At 37.6% G+C, this 21,533-nt stretch overlaps 2 protein-coding genes across 2 annotated transcripts; one reads left to right on the top strand and one right to left on the bottom strand.

The window, feature by feature from the left end:
• Position 1: 1 nt before the first annotated feature.
• On the bottom strand, positions 2-13,053 carry rin1a (Ras and Rab interactor 1a). The gene is made up of 11 exons (XM_051093343.1): positions 12,788-13,053; positions 8,413-8,676; positions 8,214-8,328; positions 7,993-8,065; positions 7,807-7,898; positions 5,384-5,946; positions 4,622-5,120; positions 4,236-4,544; positions 3,162-3,293; positions 2,788-2,954; positions 2-2,690 (listed from the first exon to the last, which is right to left on the bottom strand). The coding sequence occupies exons 2-11, from the start codon at positions 8,599-8,601 to the stop codon at positions 2,376-2,378; spliced, it is 2,454 nt and encodes an 817-aa protein (XP_050949300.1). The 5' UTR covers positions 8,602-8,676; positions 12,788-13,053; the 3' UTR covers positions 2-2,375.
• A 1,116-nt stretch (positions 13,054-14,169) lies between these two features.
• Positions 14,170-21,106, top strand: rbm14a (RNA binding motif protein 14a). The gene is made up of 4 exons (XM_051093239.1): positions 14,170-14,242; positions 15,064-15,427; positions 15,881-16,730; positions 17,257-21,106. Exons 2-4 carry the CDS (start codon positions 15,079-15,081, stop codon positions 17,531-17,533), a joined length of 1,476 nt encoding a protein of 491 aa, XP_050949196.1. The 5' UTR covers positions 14,170-14,242; positions 15,064-15,078; the 3' UTR covers positions 17,534-21,106.
• Positions 21,107-21,533: the final 427 nt, after the last annotated feature.

The raw sequence follows: 21,533 nt of genomic DNA, 5'->3' as shown, positions 1-21,533 counted from the left end.
GGTATTTTATTGTCTTTTACTTTCAAAATACCAAAACATTTGTGCAACACATTTCATATAAATATCATGATACAAGATGAACAATAAGACAAAATCCAATATCTCAATACTGACCATCTCATAAATGAGATATTTCCATAATAGGTTAATTATTCATACATACTCAAATTTAAAAAAGAAAACTGAGAACTGAGAGTTGGAGTAATGAATCCAGTCATTAATAACCAACCAATAAGAAGTTTAAACATGATATAACAAGCAAATGCTTAATAAATTAGCCCAATGAAATATCACACAACACCAATCAGTAACTACCAGCAATGGACACTAAACAGGTAGATCTTACAAAATTAAAAAAAAAGGTTCCATAAGGGGGATTTTGCATCAATGCCATAACCGTAAAAGAATTTTTGGTTCCCCAAAGAACTTTTCAGTGAACAGTTCCTTAAAAAAGTAACTAAAGAACGTTTTTGGTATTAAGAACATGCCACATTCACACAGCAGCAGAATACAGTTGTCAGTCCTGAATTTGAGTCTTTAATACAGTTACGTTCACACACACACACAGTACGGTTATTTACAAGATGTGACAACTGCATTCTGTACATGTGTAAATTTACAGAACTCGCAACCACATTCTCGGATAATGCACTGTTTGAACGGAACAGGACTAGACAACTAGTTGTCATACAGTTCGATAAACAGCCGCTCTGCTGCACAAAAGCAGCGTGTGGTTTTGGTAACTTACATTGATGGAGAAATGATGTCTCATCTGAAATTTCTAGACCCTGTTTTTCTCCACTGTTTTCACATTCTGCATGCGACTCAAATGTTTCGCTCCTTGCCCAGATATAAAAACTGCTGTCATTTATAGGGATAGTTCACCCAAAAATGAACATTTTGTGCATAATTACAAACCCTCATGTCGTTGCAAACCCGTAAGATCTTTGCTCATCTTTGGAACACAAATTAAGATATTTTTGATGAAATCCGAGAGCTTAGACAGCAATACAACTGACACGTTCAAAGCCCAGAAAGGCCGTAAGAACCTCATTAAAATAGTCCATGTGACATCAGTGGTTTAACTGAAATTTTATAAAGCTATGAGAATACGTTTTGTGTGCAAAGAAAACAAAAATAACGACTTCATTTAACAATTCTTCTCCTCCAAATATCATCTTCCCCCATTATCGAGAGTACATAAAAGACGTTTACTTATAGTCCACGAGAAAATATTTGAATTTTATAAAAATGACCCTGTTCAAAAGCTTACATACACTTGATTCTTAATACTGTGTTGCTACATCAATGATCCACAGGTGGTTTTTTTTTTTTTTTTTTTTTTTTTTGTGATAATTGTTCATGAGTCCCTTGTTTGTCCTGAACAGTTAAACTGCCTGCTGTTCTTCAGAAAAGTCCTTCAGGTCCCACAGATTCTTCGGTTTTCAGCATTTTTGTGTATTTTAAGCCTTTCCAATAATGACTGTATGATTTTGAGATCCATCTTTTCACACTGAGGACAACTGAGGGACTCATATGCAACTATTACTGAAGGTTCAAACACTCACTGATGCTCCAGAAGGAAACACAGTGCATTAAGAGCCAGGGGGTAAAAACTTTTGAACAGAATGAAGACACATTTAAGGCCCAGAAAAGTATGGACATAGTTAAAACAGTCCATGTGACATCAGTGGTTCAACTGTAATTTTATGAAGCTATGAGAATACTTTTTGTGTGCAAAGAAAACAAAAAGAACAACTTTATTCAACTTTATCCTCCATTATCGAGAATACCTCTGCATGTAAACAATGTGGTACTCTTGATAATGGCAAAATATGTGATTTGGAGGAAGAATAGTTAAATGTAGTTATTATTTTTTTCGTTGTGCACAAAGAGTATTTGTTGCTTTGTAAAAATGTTGTTGAACCACTGATGTCACATGGACTGTTTTACTGTTGTCCTTACGTTTTTGGGTCTGGGAACATTTTATTTGCTTTTCTGTCTATGCAGAAAGCTTTTGCATTCCATCAAAAATATCTTAAGTGTCTTACGGGTTTGGAACAACATGAGGGTGAGTAATTGATGACAGAATTTTCATTTTTGGGTCAACTGTCCCTTTAATGAAGATTTGACTGAAAAACTTGTGGCGCGATTGTACTCTTTTTGTGTCTGAAAGTGATAAGACTTTAAGTTTCATAGACGTCACCATCTTTGATATTACTTTGGTCACTAGACCAAATGTTCGCAACACTTTCCGTCTGCTTCGATCACATTTTAAGACTCACACCTGTAAGTAAATGCAGTTGTCAATCCCAAAAACAGACAGTGAACATAGCCACTGTGTAAAGGAAAGGTTCCATGCAAAAAGTCCCGTATTATGAAGCCGCCTCTGTTAGATCCACCGCACTCCCTCTGTTCAGCTTCTGGGATTTTTCTTCCTGACTGGACGCTTGGTAAATAAGAGGAACACCACTTACACCCAAGCTCTGCAGGTCTTGAATCTGGGCGTCAGGTGGGAGAGGCGTTAACACGCCGTCTTTCCTCCAGTACAGACTGTAATTCTCCGGCTGGTCCACTCCAAACTTCACAGCACAGAGCTGAGCCATAGCCTCACCGTTGAGCGCAGTCTTCCACATGAGAGTTTTTACCAGGCTGCTGTCGCCATCTTGAAACAGCACCTTTATAAACTTCTGTAGCATAGAAACAACACACAGAGCTTTTAATTTTTGACTATTCTTACGCAATTCAGATGGAATTGTTGTGCTTTGCTCAATCTGTGTATCTGACCTGATGCAGTTTGTTGTCTTTTTGACCTGTGGTTTCGTTGCTCCGACGCCGGCTCCATTCTTTCAGAGACTCTCTGGCCTGGTTTGTCAGGCCGTTTGGTGGGACATCCTCTGGCTGACTCTGAATCAGACTCAGACTGGCATAGACACTTGTCAGATAGTAACCCCCTTCAAAAGAATTTACAATAATAATAACAATTATTACTGGCTTTACAGAATGAGAACTTGAGTTTGGGTAAGAGGGTAACACACTCAAAGTGTATGAAATGTAAAAAATATGAAAGTTTACATGAATATGTATGTATTCATGTATTGATTAGCTGTGGAGCTCAAAATTCAGCAGTACAGTGTTTGCAGAGCTGTTTTCATCCGTACCTTCTCCTGTAAGCCAAGAGCTTTCCAAAAGCTCCATCATGTACTCCACCTCCAGAGAGATCTCTGGCATATTGCACAGCACCATCACATAGGAGAGAGCAGGCAGGAAGTCATCTGCACCAAATTCCTGCCCTGTTTTTAAGAATGTAGATAAACGTTAGATAATGGCTGAGGCATTCTTAATGTAAAAATATGCGAGCATGTACAATGTGTTTACATACACCTTGCAGAATCTGCAAAATGTTAATTATTTTACTTTAATACATGTTGTTTTTTTATTTACTATTGACCTGATTAAAATATTTTGCATAAAATTTTTAAATATAGTCCACAAGAAAAAAATAATAGTCTAAATATGCCTAAATATTATATTTTTCTCATTTAGTACTGCCCTTCAGAAGCTACAGAAGATACTTACATGTTTCCCAGAAGACAAAATAAGTTAAATCTACCCTGATCTTCAAAAAAGTTTTCACCCCCACCCTAATGCATTGTGTATTCTTCTGAAGTATCAGTGAGCGTTTTAACCTTCTGTAATAGCTGCATATGAGTCTCTCAGTTGTCCTCAGTTTGAAAAGATTCATGGAGATGAATCTTTGATGTTGAAAAGGGTTCAAATAAACAAAATGCTGAAAAATCAAAGAATTTGTTGGACCTGAAGGACTTTTCTGAAGAACAGCAGGCAGTTTAACTGTTCAGGACAAATAAGGGACTCATGAACAACTACCACTAAACAACTAATAAAAATCAAGTGTATGTAAACTTTTAAACAGGGTAATTTTTATAAATTCAACTATTATTTTCTCTTGTGGACTATATGTAAACATCTTTTATGTCAAATACCTTACTCAGGTCAGTACTAAATAAAAAATAACATGCATTTTGTAAAATTTGGGTAAAAATAACATTTTGTAGATTCTGCAAGGTATATGTAAACTTTTGACTAGAAGTTTAGGGTCAGTAAGATTTTATTAATACTCTTATTCAACAAAGATGCATTAAATTGATCAAAAGTGACATTAAAAACATTTATGATGTTACCAAATTAACCAATGTTATTCCAAAACTCCTTACCTGATTTATTTTTCATGGCTTTGTAAATGAGTTTGCAGATCTGCAATAGCAGCAGCACTTTGTCAATGGGCGAGTACGCCCGCTGCATTAGAGTCAGCTTGTGTTTAATTTTCTCAATGCCCTGGGCGTCAGGAACGCCCACCTGAACCCCAAACAGCTTCTGTGGTGAGGCGCCTTTGGCTCTTTGCAAGCTGTCCATCATTCTCTGGAAGGATCCATCTTGTTTGTGCAGAGTTCGAAGAGCTGCATCAATCTGAGGCTTCAGAGGCTTCAGCACACAGCGGAACATGGCCTTTTCCAGCGCTTGGTCTGCACACAGGACAATTTAGTGGTATTTCAACATTTACAGACAACTTTAATAAATAAAATCACACAGATTTAAATACCTTTCTCATTCTCAGTCAAAAGAGTTTCTATTGGAGGTTCAAGCTCTCCACACTCCAGAAGAAAAGCTTTGGCTTGATTGATGAAGAGACGCAAATCTTGCAGTAGCTGTACAGCAGAGGTCAAGCAATGGGGCTTCAGCGCCTCTCTCTGCTTCCTCAGGAAGTCCTGAACCAGAGCGCCAAATGCCATGCGACGATCACGAGACAAGTCCTCCACCATTCGTGCCACTCTCTTCTCTGGAGCAAAGAAGGATATGAACGCAGCGCTCATTTTGCGCAGAGCAGACATTGACTTCCTTGGAGGTGGCATGACGGGGTTGCTAGTGCCTCGTACGAGGGGAGGACGCTCTGGACTCTCCTCCACCTCGTCGAGGCTGCTGAGTGAACTGCTGCTGTCCAGCTCGCTGAGAGACGGAGCATGTCGTTGTTCCAGCACAAGCCCTTCCTCCTCTTCCTCGTCGTCTTCCTGTCTTTTCCGCTCCAGGATTTTCGGCTGGGCCTAAAAACGTAAAGAAAGTCATTAAAAACTCAGAAATTAAACTAAAATCAGTGTTGCCAAGTCTGCAGTTTTTCCCACAGAATTGGGCTACTTAAAACACTGTTGCAGCAGGTTGGTTTTCATATCCCTGGGTTAAAGCGGCTGATATAAATTTTACAATGGGAATTCCACCAAAAACAATGTATTTTACCCCCGTGGAATGCGAAAACCTGGCAACCCTGGCTAAAATGTCCCATCAAATCAGCTCTGAAAAGGTTTAGTACCTTCTGAAGAGCTTTAGGCATCTGATAGTCATCTTCTTCAGCAGTGGGAGAAAGCGTAGAGGTGACCATGGCTTTCTTCTGTGATGCTACACAAGGTTGCATGTAGTCCGTGGCTTCCTCCACAGTATTCTTGATAGCTTCCTCACCGGCCTGAACTGCAGCAGGTGGGGTCACCTGCTTTGCTTTCAATCTGGCTTTGCATTTGGCTTTAGCCAGCAATGGCGGTGGAGGTGGTGGGATGACAGGGGGCGACAAGGGGCTGGAATTTTCAGTGGAGACGCGAACCTTGAAGCTGGTTTTAAAATGATGACGCCTTCGCATGGCGTTGCGTCCTGGGTAGTCTTGTAGGAAGAGAGGGTTGACAAAACATAAACCTTTGCCTCCCCCGTAATCTAGCTCACAGGGGCTCCGTGTTTGGATTGGACAAAGCTCCTGGAATGGGGTGGGGTTTGGGTTGATGGGTGTTAAGCAGTCTTGTGGGTTTGGAGATGGGGGCAAGAGTTTTTCAGTGGCAGGAGGTTCATTGCGAGGACCCCGAACATTTAAGTGGGAACTCCAGAACTCTAAGGAATACAGAAGGGCATTGAGATCATGATAAACATATTTTATGATATGTATTAGCTGACATTTACAAATTCTAAAATAACAATATCTCATATATATATCAGGGGCATTCCTCTGAGGAGGCAAGGGAGGCAATGCCTCCCCAAAATATTGCATGAGAAGAAAATTTGTGGTACCAAAATAAAACAACACAAATATTACAAAATATAACATTATAAATTGCTTGTTTTTCTAAAGAAACATTGTCCACAATGAGAGTCTGCGTCTCTCTCACCTCCCCTGAGCCCATTGAGTTTTAACAGACCCCCTAAAGTGTGCGATGAGTTAAGAATGAATGGGGAAAAGTCAAGTGAGAGAAGGAAATGCCTCCATCGCAATATGATTGGATATTACTGATTATGATCGGCTGTGATTGGTTCCCGCAATAAATCCTAGTGTCTTAGGTGTATATGACTGACTTCTTTCAGCCGAGTCCAATTGGGGTTATATAAAAAATTATCCTCTCACTTCCAAGTTTTAGAATGGCATAGGCGGGTTTCTCTTCAACAGTCTGAAACAAGTCCAATAAAGTGCATCCATCCATAATAAAAAGTGCCTCACATGGCTCCGTGGGATGAATAAAGGCCTCCTGTAGCGAATCGATACGTTTTTGTAAGAAAAATATCCATATTTCAAACTTAAGAATCACTTTAATCTAGCTTGCGTTGACTAGTCGTACCTGGAAGCCTTTCCGGGTGGATGACGTAGGATGTTGGCGTTGCACATGCGCCAGTGGGTCTCGTACAAACCAACATTTGTTTACAGGAGCAAAGGAAGCAAAGTTTTATTTATTTTAGCAAAGGAAAACCAGTCTCCTCTTGGTTTATATTGAAATCTTCTGACATTTTCCTTTACAAATCCTTGTTTAATTCGTGACCGTTGTTTTGGTCTCTTCAGGGCATGTTTGCATTTGTTACTTCTAAACGGCACATGCGCAACGCTAGTGACTATTACGTTTTCTATATTGATATTTTTCTTATAAAAATGCATCAATTTACTACAGGAGGCCTCACCCCCTGGAGAGGTGTGAGGCACTTTTTATTATGGATGGATGCACTTTATTAGACTTGTTTTGGACTGATGAAGAGAAACACCCGCCTATGCCATTCTAAAGCTTGGAAATTCCAGGATAATTTTTTATATAATTCTGATTGGATTCATCTGAAAGAAGAAAGTCATATACACCTAAAATGCCTGGAGGGTGAGTAAATAATGGGCTAATTTTCATTTTTGGGTGAACTATCCCTTTAAAAGGAAGACTAATTTCAAAAAGTAAGTAAACAACTCAAAATATAACTACTTTGTTACATCGAAATAAGATTTTAAAAATGAAGGCCTGTGGGACTTTTTAGTGAGTAATCAGCTTGGTGATTTAAAGAAAATCTCGGTGTCTGTGACCAATATCTGAACATAAGTTCACAAATAAAATAGTGACTATTTTGGAATAAATGTAAAATACTTAAAAACACTAACGTGATCAGATTCATACTTGGCTTTAATAAACAGAATATCGATGCCTCCTCATTTTCAGAACACCACTGCACATAACTCATATGCTTCTTTTCAACACTGATAATAATTAGAAATGTTTCTGCACTAAAATCAGCATATTAGAATGATGAAAGATTACAAATCTCTGAAAGATCATATGACACTGAAGACTGGAGTATTACTTTCTTTCATATAAAACAGATTTAGCCTGTTTTGTACAATACAAAGAGAAAGTAGGCTATACAAAATGCAGTGATCTACCATGCATTACAGAACAGCTTCTTTCAAGCCTGCAATTCATTTCAACATACTATGAATCTTGTACCTACCCACACCCATATGAGAGATAGACTCCAGCTGTTTGTGTGAAGAAGCCTTGGCAATAGCTTCAGGCAGCTCCAGAGTGAAAGGAAGAACATCCCTACAGATATGTGCACATCATGGAATAGAAATGTCAAATTTGGGGAGTGCCATGCTGTTGTTGTAGATACAAAATAGTAAATACCAATCCATACCGACTAACACAGTAGAAGGCAATGAGTCTGCACAGGTCTGGAAAACTGATAGCTGAGCTTTCCAAAGAGAACGCTGTTGATAAAATTAAATGGTTTAGTTAGATAATAGGTTATATAATACATGCATTTTTTTACATATTAAATGTTTTTGCTTCAAGATGTATTGCTTTAAACTTCAAGCTTAATATATTCCTACATAAAACTGCACCTTTCAAACTCACCTGAGTCTTCTTCTCGAATGACAACCTGTTTGAGAAAGGACGGCATGCTGTCGTCTGCCAGCCGAACGCACAGCATTTTTTTCTGTGATGTACTGGACTTACGCACCAGGAAGGTCTGCAGAGTAACAAAAGTTTGCTGTTAAAGTTGGCTGTAACTGTATAATTTCAAACCAGATGGTGGTACCGATGTGCTGCTCACCCCGGGGGGCTCGCGCCGCAGGATGTGTAGAGCTGTAGCCGAGTTAATGGAGAGCTGAAGCCACACAGGGTGTGTCAACAAGAGCCGGTCCAGTACACTGATGCTCCTCAGGGATCCTCTTTGAGGACATGCCCGTCTGTCCCCTACGGGCTGAGCTTCAGGATAGTCGTACACAGGGTCACCCTCCATCTTCAGAACGACAGCAAGATTTCAACTCCTTTGGCAATTAATCTGTTTCTCTTCTTTGTGGATGTCGTGTTGACACTTGACGAAAAAAAGGAAGTTTTAAGCACTTCAGTAAGATGTATTCAAGTCAATGACTGAGATGTTTTGCAGTAAACCATTTATGTGCACATCTCTGTTTTTCTCTAATGTTTTGTCACTGTTTTCCTAGAAATGCTATTTTCAACACAATCATGTGCCTACTTATTCCTTCCGACCGTTGCTCTTCAATGGTTAAGGGAAACTCCCTCACTGACTGTCTTTCTACTGGCCATGTGAGAACCATGTGTCACAGTCTGAGTAATAGCACATCCCCACTGTTTTTGTTCTGCATTCACACAGACCATTCAAAAAACACTTGCATTGTTCTTAAAGTTTACACAACAAGCATCATTTATACTAAGCTTTACGGAACATCAAGGGGAACTGAGATTGCATTTTCCAGAAGTATCTAATAAAGGTGTTTTATCATGACAGGAATTTGACCTATTCCATTAAAAATAATAATAATAATGATACTCAAATACGAATGTGAATGCATTATTTAAAAAGTCCACTGATGCATCTTATGTAATGAACACTCTAGTCTCTGAAAGCTCTGACGCTGACTCTAAAGTAACTTTTTCACTAGTTGAGTGAGGTTGGGTAGCAGGTTGACTCTGTGTGGGCCAGCATGGAATACTTTTTGGCAAAAGCCAATGGCTGCTATGGCAACAGAGGGTTATATGTTCCAGTGAGCATTCCTACCCACGGACACGCACGCCTCCACGGTTAAAATTTAGGAAAGGCCAGATACTTTTCCCAAAACTTCATGCTCCAAACTAGATTCAACTGAGAAGTATTTTTTCAAAAATGATGATGTAACTTGGAACATAAACAACATGTACTTAAAGGGATACACACAATTTGTTGAATCAACTTAAAATAATTTGTTACCCTGCAGACTTAAAATTTGCAGTCTTAAAAGTTCAGTCCACTCAAATTTAGTCAACTTGAAATGTTAAGCTGTGCTAAGTGAAAATGTAGATATTTGAGTTGACTAAACAAACAATTTGGTTTGTTAAACTTAAAAGCTTGGCTTGTTACCCAGCTGCCTTAAAATTTGAAGTTGAATGAACATAAATATCTAAGTTGTCACTTAGTACAACTTAACATTTCACGTTGACCAAACTTTTTTGAGTTGACTGAACTTCAAATTTTAGGCAGCTGGGTAACATTATTTTAAGTCGAATCAACAAATGAAAATACTGTCATTAATTCTTCACCCTCATGTTGTTCTGAACCCATAAGACCTTCGTTCATCTTCAGAACACAAATTAAGGTATTTTTGATGAAAGCCACTGATGTTACATGGACTATTTTTCAACATTCTTGGTACTTTTCTGGACCTTGAACATGGTAGGACCCTTGCTGTCTATGCAGGGACAAAAAGCTTTCGGATTTCATCAAAAAGTGAGGAATTAATGACAGAATTTTCATTTTTGGATGAACTAACTCTTTTAATGTAAAAACTATATTAATAAAGTGCTATATTCAAATTTTTCTCTCAAGCGACCATTTGGTTCCTTGAAATAATCCCTCTGAATTTATGATTAGCTCCCTATGAATCAGAATTAATGAATACAGATTTAATCCCGAAACATGTTTTTTATAATAATTTATCATATTATTTATTAAGCCTGCTTATGGGTCAATAATAAATGAAAATGATAAAAAGGAAAAAACTTTAAAAATATATAATTAGTGGTGTACACACAAAATACTTGCACATTGAATACACAAGTTTACACAACTCAGTAGTATTTTCCTTTCTTTTTAAAGGATACTCTATTTGACTTGAATCAAATGTGCCTTTTCAAAATCAAAATGTGGGATATTTTAAATGAATATATTTTGTCACGTCAACAAAATGGATTCTTGAATTGGTTATACTGCACTACTTTTGATTTCGTGCATAAAGGTATTTCAAATATTAATATTGGTAACACTTTATTTTAATGACCAGTACTCCCTATTATTTAGTTGCTTATTAGCATGCATATTACTAGCATATTAGCTGTTTATCAGTACTTATAAAGCACATATTAATGCCATAATATGCATGATCATATTTTAGATCTGGTAATCCACCCCATACCTAAATTTAACAACTAATTTACTAACTATTAATAAGTAGCAAATAATGAGTTGTTCAAGAAAAACTATGTGAAGAGTTAAGATGCAAAACCTCTTAAGTGCCATCTGAAATTTTCTTCTAAAATGGGCATTTTTATCAAGCTCATATATTTATGTTCAGTTATTTCACTTTAATTGCATAGAAAATGACCTATACATTGCCATTAGAGTAAAATTACTTAAACTAAACATTGAAGCCCGATTAAAAATGCTTATTTTAGATGAAAATTTCAGATGGCACATCTGAACTCTTCATGTGCTCCTTATTCTAAAGTGTTACCCTAAAGAAGAAGTCCACTTCCAGAACAATAATTTACAGATAATGAACTCACCCCCTTGTCATCCAAGATGATCATGTCTTTCTTTCTTCAGTCGTAAAGAAATTATTGGAAACATTTCAGGATTTTTCTCCATATAATGGACTGCTATGGTGCCCCGAGTTTGAACTTTCAAAATGCAGTTTAAATGCGGCTTCAAACAATCCCAGCCGAGGAAGAAGGGTCTTATCTAGCGAAACGATCGTTTATTTTCATTTTAAAAATACAATTTAAATACTTTTTAATCTCAATCGCTCGTCTTGTCCTGCTCTGCCTGCACTCTGTGTATTCTGGTTCAAGACAGTTAGGGCATGTCGAAAAACTCAAATCGTATTTTCTCCCTCAACTTCAAAAATCATTTCAAAATCATCTACACCACTGCAGAAGTACCAACCCAGTCTTTGCAAAGTAAACATGCAAAGAAGATCAAACACCCTTAACAAAAAAGGTAAAACAGCGATATAGGGCGATTTTGAAGTTGAGGGAGAACATGAGAGTTTTTCGAATACCCTAACTGTCATGAACCAGAAAAAAACAGTTCAGGCAGAGTAAGACAAGATGAGCGTTTGATATTAAAAAGTATATAAATGTATTATTTTAATGAAAATAACCGATCGTTTTGTTAGATAAGACCCTTATTCCTCGGCTGGGATCGTTTACAACCGCATTGGGATCGTTTGAAGCCGCATTTAAACTGCATTTTGGAAGTTCAAACTCAGGGCACCATATCAGTCCATTATATGGAGAAAAATGCTGAAATGTTTTCTTCAAAAAAACAATTTCTTTAAACTGAAGAAAGAAAGACATGAACATCTTGGATGACAAGGAGGTGAGTACATTATCTGTAAATCTTTGTTCTGGAAGTGGACTTCTCCTTTAATATTTAATATAAAACTGCTTTTTTCTTCATCACCTTGTAGCTGAGCATTCCAATGGCGAATAAGGGGTTAAATAGATAAATAAGGGTGTGAAAACTACAGGGTTTAAACTGCAGTCCTGTCCATCTGAGCTCTGACATAACTGCAGCCTTATTTACTGAAGTCTTGGCATGAGCAGAGCAAGCCCAGACTGGTGAGATGGAAGCCTTTAAGTATGCACTGAAAAGGAGCTGCTATTATCTCTGTTCTGTAATGCAGGCTGCGGTTTTTTAATTGTTGCCTCAGCAAGATATTTTCAGGAGCTGTAACAGTATTACAGCGCTCAATGGAATTACAGTGGACATATAGCTTTTTATTTTAAAATTGACACAGTACAGTATACTGCTTTTATTTAAAAATGAGGCGCAGTCATATCCGAGATTTGTAAACTATACAGTATGACAGAATAGACAGAATAATATCATTCACGAATAGTAATTCACTGATAATTCAGCAATTATAATAAAATTAGTCGTCAATAAAATTAACAGTTAATAACAGTTATCATGTGCCTTTTGTCATTTGAGAAGTAACGTATCATTTGTCAAGTCATTATGAAACACATTATGAAAAAATATCCACACTCACGCCTTGTGACTGCGCGCAAACTTCCTCAATCTCACTTATAAGAAGGTTAATGTTTTACTCTCCGGTAAATGCCACATGGCATTAAAACATAGTCATAACTAAATATATTATAACCATAACTTTATGTAAACGCCATAGAGAAGAAAAGTCGCTTACCTCTGTTTATCAGTCGCTGTTATTCAAAAAGAACAAACTACACTAGGCTACTTCGTGACTTTTCCCAAAGTGTCAGATCCATGAAATGCTCTGAATTACTTTTGGAAATCTGGAAAGTCCGGGAATGTATAATTAGGGGGAATGTTGCTTGTTATTTCCCCTTCCTCACGCTTGAAAAGATGCCTACAGAAGTCTGCGTGAAACTGATTCACACTGTCCATGTTTCGACTTCCCACACGTGTGTTTTCCAGGCGAGAGCTCTCATACGTGACAAGTTGTTTCATACCTGGTTACGCGCATGCGTTGTTGTGACATTTAACAATATACTAGATTATAATGATTGATTATAAATATTGAGGGGAAAAAAGAATATACATATATATGTATATATATATATATATGTATATGCCTGCATTTATTTCATCCAAAGTACAGCAAAAACAGTAAAATATGAAATATTTTTACTATTTAAAATAACTGCTTTCTATTTGAATATATTTTAAAACGTAATTTATTCTTGTGATCAAAGCTAAATTTTCAGCATCAGTACTCCCGTCTTCAGTGACACGTGATCCTTCAGAAATCATTCTAATATGCTGATTTGCTGTTCAAGAAACATTTTATTAGCATTATTATCAGTATATAAAATAACTGAGTACATTTTCAGGATTGTTTGATCCAAAAATCAGCATTTATCTTATTATATTTTTATTTATTTATTTTGGGGGGAACATACATGTTAGAAAAAATTTCTATTTTAGATAAATGCTATTCTTCTGAACTTTCTATTCAGCTGTTTTCAACATAATATAATAAATGTTTTTTTAAGCAGCAAATCTGCTCAAAAGCAGAATATTAGAATGATATCTGAAGGATCATGTGACTGGAGTAATGATGCTAAAAATTAAGCTTTGAAATCACAGGAATAAATTACATTTTAAAATATATTCAAATAGAAAGCAAGTTATTTTAAATAGTAAAAATATTTCTAAATGTTAGTTTTTCCTCAAATAAATGCAGACTTTATAAAACATTAAAAATCTTACTGTTCAAAAACTTTTGACTGGTAGTGTATATTTTTTATTTTATTTTTTTCCAAAAACGTACTTTTGTGTGTGTGATTTCTCATCATGTTCATATATATTCTAGCAAATGTCACAATATATATTTTTGAAATATTTGTTTTAATGACTTTCCGGCTCAGACCTGAAATTTAGCTTTTAAATTACTTATGTCTCTCTGTCTGTATCCCGTGAAGTATTTCAAAAACATTTAAAAAACAACATTCTTCTCCATGAAAATGCGAACTTTCCCAATGAAGTAAGTTAACGTTATACTTTATATTAATGACAAAGTCCGGATCCTTCCATCTAGCGTTTGTCCTCACACGGACTAGACGAGAAGAGCACCGTCAAACAGTCGGGAAACGGATATGAAGTCTCTCCACCGCGTTAGGTAAGAGGGTAGACAAAACACTTTTGTCGTGTTTGATATTTTAGTGCTTCGAATCAGTTCATTACCATTTGGTCGTGTTTGTTTTACCCGTTCTCAGAATTGTTTTAACAGTGAGTGAGACCAGCGATTATTTTTTGTATTTCCTTGTTTACGGCTGCTAACAAGCTAGCGCGTGGCTAGCAAACTACGCGTGCGCTAATTATATGATTTTAGTACCTTCGAGGCTTAAATGAATACAAGCAGTGCGTCTTATGGGGTTGACAGGTGCGAAAGTTTCGAGGAAGATGTTTAAAGTCAGCTGGCTAACAGTACGTGTGGAAATAAGCGCCAGTTGTCATTAGCTAAACTCGGTGAGCTCAGCGCTTTCTAGAAACGACGGCGCGGCGCAGATTATCAGCGCGTCCCCGCATCTAGCAGCGGGGTTGTTTAATAACTGTAATGGTCGGAAACGTTTTCATTTTTACGTTTTGCTTTTGTCTATCACCCCATTTAAACTACAAATGGCGCGACGAACGAACCTTATATTTATGGGCCGTTCACACAGAAAGCGTTTAACGTAAATATAACCGCCGCGTTTTGAAAATTCCGTGTCATACACGAGAACAACGGTTAAATACGCATGTTTGCATTAAAAACAGAAAGACAAACAATGGAAAAGCAGCTACGTGGCTGTTCTGTTTGAACAGCCCCATTATGTTCAACGCAACTGAAAAAGAGGCGCGAAATTCAAGCCCGCCTTGAATTTCAGACCAGTTTAGTTTTAGAACGAATTAGGTCTTGCCGCCAAAAAGAAAGAAATAAGGCTTGTTCCCTATTTCTAGGTATTCTGGGGTGCAATGGACGACAGCAACGCAGTGAAGCTCTTTGTTGGAAATCTGGATTTGGAAACCACACAAGATGACCTAATAGCGCTTTTTGCCCCTTATGGAGAAGTGGTGCACATAACTGTACTGAGGCAGTTTGCCTTTGTCCATCTGCAGGGAGAAGGGGCTGCTGACAGTGCCATCCGTGATCTGAATGGTCGAGAGTACCGTGGTCGGAGCCTTGTAGTTGAGGAATCCAAAGGGAGGCCCCTCAATTCCACCAAAGTATTTGTGGGTAACCTGTGCGCTTCCTGTACAGTTGAAGACCTGTATGATCTCTTCTCGGCTTACGGCAAAGTTCTCGATTGTGATAAAGTAAAGAGTAAGTATGTGTACAGTGCACCTGCTTTGTATAAGTGCACATTTGTGACCCCGGTTTACAAAACCAATCATAAGTAATAGCAAATAGCAAACAATACATTGTATGGGTCAAAATTATTGATTTTTCAATTATGCTAAAAATCATTAGGATAGATCATGTTCCATGAAGATATTTGTAAATTTTCTTCAATAAATATATCTTAATTTTTAATTAGTAGTATGCATTGCTAAGAACTTCATTTGGACAACTTTAAATTTTTCTCAGAAATGTGATTATTTTATTTATTTTTTTTCCAGATTTTTAAATCATTGTGTCTCGGCCAAATATTGCCCTATCCTAACAAACCATACATTAATGGAAAGCTTATTTATTCAGCTTTCTTGACGGGTTTTGTGGTTTAGAGTCATATTTCTTATGCAGTGTTATATAACATTATGATGTGTTCTCTTGCAGCAAAGCCCTCCTCGTTAACAGGCTACGCCTTTGTGCACATGGAGCGCAAAGAGGATGCAGAACAAGCCATTGAAGGTCTTCACGGGACCTCGTTTATGGGCCGTCCGCTTGCAGTGGAGCTCTCAAAGGTACAGCAGACCACAAACAAAGTCCCGTGCGCCAGCTGCGGTGCACACGGCCACTTTGCGGGAGAGTGTCCGATCAACAGGCCTTCAATGGAGCACCATCAGAGCCAGGCCGCTGTCTTGGCTGCGGCTGCCGCCGCTGCTGCCGGACTTCCCCTTCAGGTGCAGCAGAGTGTCCACAACTCATTCTACAACACTGCGAGCACTGACCCCACGTTTGCAGCTCTGAAAGACTTGACCACTTCCAGGGTTGATGGCAAACCTGTCAGCGCAGCAGTCTACGGTGCCCTGGCGAGTCAGGTCTACAGCTCTGTCGCAGACCAGGTGCTGAACACAATGGCAAGCCCAGCCACAGACGGCTACCCCACAGAAGTAGAGGCGCCGCCAGGCGCCGCCGTCGTTAACCCTGCTTATGGAGCAAATTCCTCTATGTATGGTGCCAGTCCAGCTTATGGGACCATGGGAGGCACAGAGGCTGACCCACAAGCCATCTTCGAAGCCGCTCGGGCCCGGTTCTTTGAGCAGGGACAACAAGTGCTGGCCGAACAGCAGGCAGTGACCAAATCTGACCGAGATCGAAGTCCGATACGGCGTGCTGCTCCATTACTGCCTGATCCAGTTCCCCAGACGTTCTCCCAGACGAGACCCAAACGGCGGGCCCTACTCCCAACACCACCTGGTGGTCCAGAACTGCCTGCAGTAAAAAATGGAGACCCAATTGCAAGGTAAAGGCATATTAAATATCTTTAGTAAGATGGATATAAAATATTTAAAGATATTTATTTGAAAAAGCTACATAGAATAGAAACCAATATATACAATACAAGAAATTCTACTTAAATATTATGTAACAAATGTAATGTTTTTTTTTAATTTATTAGTTTATATGTATATTTCTTTTTAGGTTTATGAATATATAGATGTTTAAAAAAATTATATATATATATAACAATAAATAATTAATTGTATAATTGTATATTATTAAATAATATATATGTGTGTATGTATTAAAAAAAGCTATGAATGTAAACATAATAGGAAAAAAAAAAAAAAAAAAAAAATATATATATATATATATATATATATATATATATATATATATATATATATAATATAATTATAATTAATATATATATATATATATAATACACACACATTAAAAATAGATATAATTTAAAAAGATTGATTAATAATACTACAATATTTATTTTGTCAACAAAACGCATCTAAATTCTACTTTCTCCATACCAGGTGCTATGCCGAGTACTACCAACAGTACCAGCAGTACCAACAGTACCAACAATACCAGCAGTACCAGCAATATCAGCAGTACCAATACAGCTATCCACCGCCACCACCCCTTCCGATGCCCATGATGCCTCCAGGCCCAATGGATGCGCAACAGATGGCCGCCCCAGGCACCACTGTTTCACCAAGAGTGTATGAGCCAACTTCAACACACAAGGAGCCCCTCCTACGCCGTCCCGATTACCCTCAGCAACACACATCTGAGTCCCCATATCGATAGCCCCCACCTCACAAGTGTGCACGCGTGTTTGTGGAAATGTGTGCGTGTGTCAGTTTTGGTCCTACATGACAAAAGAAACCGGAGGAAAGGGAAAAAAATAAAACTAATTATTACTGCAACATCAAACATATTGGATATTGTAGTTTCAGTTATCTTTCCCCCTCATATTGTTAAATATCTCATTATGTACAGAATGTAGACGTTTACAAGGCCATGAAAGTTGATTCTGAGCTCCTCTCAGTTTAACTGTTTTTTTTTTTTTTGTTAATTTTTTCCCAAATGTCTCAATTACATCAGCTGTCACTTTTATAGATAAAACGCTGTTTGGCCAGTATGTTGGGTCAGACGTTTTTCGAAGTCAAATGACTGTGCCTTGTGAAAATAACCATTTTTTGTGTGTGTACAGACTTTTGTAAAGCTAAGTACTTCAGATCAGGTACAGTTTTATTAAATTCGTGGTTAAAAGGAGCGAGCATCTTAATCCAAATCATCATCGGTGTATTGCATTTGGCTTGGACCGATGTTAAATTCGCAGTGACTAGGAAGACGGCGTAGTTTAGCTAGAATGTACAGAGGACCTGTGTGAATTTTGTGTGTGTGAGAGAATGCGAACACAATGTTAACAGTTCGGCTGATCCCCTAGCTTAAACATGAGCACCACATACACATCAGACCTATTTCGTATATTCCTATTTGAGTGAGGGAGGGCGTTTGGGCATATTAAAGTGAATCAATACCAAACAAATCCACAAGCCTGTACTTAAATGCTCCAACCACTGCCTCACTAGTGCAGATGGTTACACCTGCCCAGTTCATTAAAATCATCTGTCGGAAAAGAGAGGGTAAGAATAGATTGCAAAAGACTTGTCACTCGAGAAGCATATTCGTTGTTCTAAATGTTTTCCATTCGGATACCTTTATTGACTCTGAATGGGTTCGAGATGTCGTTGTTGCTAAATAGCAAACAGAACTGGTTCTATAGCCTGCCAGTAGCGATTATGCATGTTTTGCAGGATTTAAAGCGCAAACGACTGCCATCTCTGGCTTCGCTTCCCTCTCTTACATGGACAAAATGCGTGGGAGTATTGACGGGTGGAAACCCCTCAAATGACCTTAAAAGAATGAGATTTTTACGTTCTTTTTGTTTCTTTTGAAAGTAGCCCCATGCAATTATTATTATGTTTCTCTGACCATTTCTTTTGTTCACATTTACATTTATCATAGTCTCTTTATCCTTAGAGTCATGTGAATTGATTTCAGGGGCTTTGGGGTGGAAACACTTACATGTTTGGGGATGGGGAGTGTCAAACCTGTTAGTTAAGGCAATTGGTTCTAAAAGTGGAAAAAAAAAAAAAAAAAACAGTGCTTCATACAATTGTATTTTTTTGTTCTTAAGGAAAAAAATGTGTTGTCCCAGTTCATGAGCATTTTAGGCAATTCAATTAAACATTCATGTTATGACATTATAAACTGAAAGTGTGTGAATAATTCATCCAGGTTAAAGTCTATGTATATACGGAATCTACCCAAAATTTCATAGCATCTTGAATGGATTTTCAAAGATGATTTGAGAGTTGGGTAGCTTCCCTTTAGATAGCATTCAGTGCATAATGATTGAAATTGGAAGGTATGGTCCAGAAAATGGTTTGTTTAATCATGTTATGTATGTCCTCTTTTCCTAGAATGCCCCTCAGGCAGTCTTCAGTCTTTCATTCCAAAGAAATATGGTGGGGTACACACACAAATCTCACTTGGCACACGTAACCCATAATTTCACCACTCTACATTCGACTTAAACTCTTTATTTAAACCTCACAGGCAAACATCCACTGTAGTGTTAATGTTCTCAATTTGATGTATGTTAGAATTCAAATGGAAAAATGGTGGCGGTGTCGCTTTTTGCAGCACACCGGAGCTCCACACCAATTATTCTACACAGTAAATGATTTGATCTGTTTTGTATTATTATAAATAGTGCATGTTTCTTGTTATTATTACTGCTGTTCCAGCCACATTTTCCCTTTTCGCTAACTACAGCTATAATGGCTCCCGGGCCTCAGGACGCCAAGTTGAGCATGACGGGGGAAGAGAATTAGCGCCCCACAATGCCTCGGACGTGCTCCCCACTAAGGTAAAGCCATTTGCCCCCAACCACGCCTGCACCTCGATTATACACTTCCCCATAATTCTAGCACAGCTGCTTAGAGAAGGCCAACATCAGTTTACACTGACAATACAATGCTATGTGGTTGGATCAGTGCCTATTGAGGGGGAATTTTGTTTTCTTAACAGCCGGGAGCAGTAGAATCATCTTTTTCAGCTTCCCAAAATGCTCATGGTTTGGTATTTGGAATTAAAAGCTTTTCTACTTACTGGGTTATTCATATTTATATACTGATTCTTTTAACCCCAGATTCTCATGATAAATGGTTTTAGTGCCTTTGAGGTTTGTTTTATCATAGAATGCTTTCAAGATGAGCTGGAAATGAATTTCCAAGTGTTTTTTCAAACAATTAGAGGGAAGAATGGCTGACATTTGCCTTGGCTTGTTCTCTGGCATTTAGTCTTTTTGAAGCACTTCCAGTTGGCGAGATGAGGCGCTCCAACTGTGCTTTGAGTACTTAAGAAGGGTGCAGAGATGACCAAAAGTAGGGCAATGGTGTTGTAGGTGAGTAACCAATGCGTCCAGCTCACATCCACCTCAGCTTTATGCCTACTGCCACAGTTTCAGCCTCACAAGATGACAGATCATAGATCCCACTGATTTTAGCTTGTAAGGCTTCATCTGTTTTTCTGCCAAATTTAGACTATTGTAGGGATTTTCTTTTTTCTCAGTTTTCTCAGGGTAAGCGTTGAGCATGATTTTGTCAAAAGTTTACATACACCTTGCAGAATTTGCAAAATGTTAATTGTTTTACAAAAATAAGATGGATCATAATTTTTTTTTTTTTTTATATAAAAGTATTGACCTGAATAAAATATTTCACATAAAATGTTTACATATAGTCCACCAAAAAAATTGTTGAAATTATAAAAACAACCCTAATGTTTACATGCACTTGATTGTTAATACTTTTTTGTCACCTAAATGATCCACAGCTTTTTTTTTTTTTGTTTGTTTGTTCATTCAGTGATAGTTGTTCATGAGTTCCTTGTTTGTCCTGAACAGTTAAACTGCCCACTGTTCTTCAGAAAAATTCTTTAGGTCCCACAAATTCTTTGTTTTTTCAGCATGTTTGTGTATTTGAACCCTTTTCAACAATGACTGTATGATTTTAAGATCCATCTTTTCACACTAAGGACAACTGAGGGACTCATATGCAACTATTACAGAAGGTTCAGAAGAAAACATGATGTATTAAGAGCTGGGGGGTAAAAACTTTTGGAATTTAAAGATCGGGGTGGATTTAACTTATTTTATTTAACTTCTTCTGTAGCTTCTGAAGGGCAATACTAAATAGGGAAAAAATTATTTTGTTTAGACAAAATAAGAAAAATGTACACGTCTTCATTCTGTTCAAAAGTTTTCACCCTACTGACTCTTAATGCATCGCTTTCCCTTCTAAAGCATCAGTGAGTGTTTGAACCTTCTGTAATAGTTGCATATGAGTCCCTCAGTTGTCCTCGGTGTGAAAAGATGTGTTTCAAAATCATAGTCCTTGTTTGAAAGGGTTTAAATATACAATGCTTTTTTTGAAAAACAGCAGGCAGTTTTAACTGATCAGGGCAAATAAGGGACTCATGAACAACTAAGTGCATCTAAACTTCTGAACGGGGTCATTTTATCAATTCAACTATTATTTTCTCTCGTGGACTATATGTAAACATCTTTTATTGTGAAATATCTTATTCAGGTCAGTACTAAATAAAAAATAACATTTGTTTTGTGTGATACCTTTTATTTTGGTAAAATTAACATTTTGCAGATTCTGCAAGGTGTATGTAAACTTTTGACTTCAACTGTATGTTCATCAGCAAGAAATAACAAATCCTTTTCAGT

The sequence above is a fragment of the Labeo rohita genome, chromosome 21, assembly GCF_022985175.1.
Source record: "Labeo rohita strain BAU-BD-2019 chromosome 21, IGBB_LRoh.1.0, whole genome shotgun sequence".
NCBI classification, from domain to species: Eukaryota; Metazoa; Chordata; class Actinopteri; order Cypriniformes; family Cyprinidae; genus Labeo; species Labeo rohita.
This window is presented reverse-complemented; position numbering and strand designations above follow the sequence as displayed.

Bases quoted from the DNA above. Each gene is read 5' to 3' on its own strand.
- rin1a (XM_051093343.1), bottom strand. From the start codon at position 8,601: ATGGAGGGTGACCCTGTGTACGACTATCCTGAAGCTCAGCCCGTAGGG. The intron at 5,121-5,383 runs GTACTAAACCTT...TTACGTTTTTAG, and splicing joins TGCCTAAAGCTCTTCAGAAG to GCCCAGCCGAAAATCCTGGA. The intron at 2,691-2,787 runs GTCAGATACACA...TCTATGCTACAG, and splicing joins AAGACAACAAACTGCATCAG to AAGTTTATAAAGGTGCTGTT.
- rbm14a (XM_051093239.1), top strand. From the start codon at position 15,079: ATGGACGACAGCAACGCAGTGAAGCTCTTTGTTGGAAATCTGGATTTG. The intron at 15,428-15,880 runs GTAAGTATGTGT...GTTCTCTTGCAG, and splicing joins CGATTGTGATAAAGTAAAGA to CAAAGCCCTCCTCGTTAACA. The intron at 16,731-17,256 runs GTAAAGGCATAT...TCTCCATACCAG, and splicing joins AATGGAGACCCAATTGCAAG to GTGCTATGCCGAGTACTACC.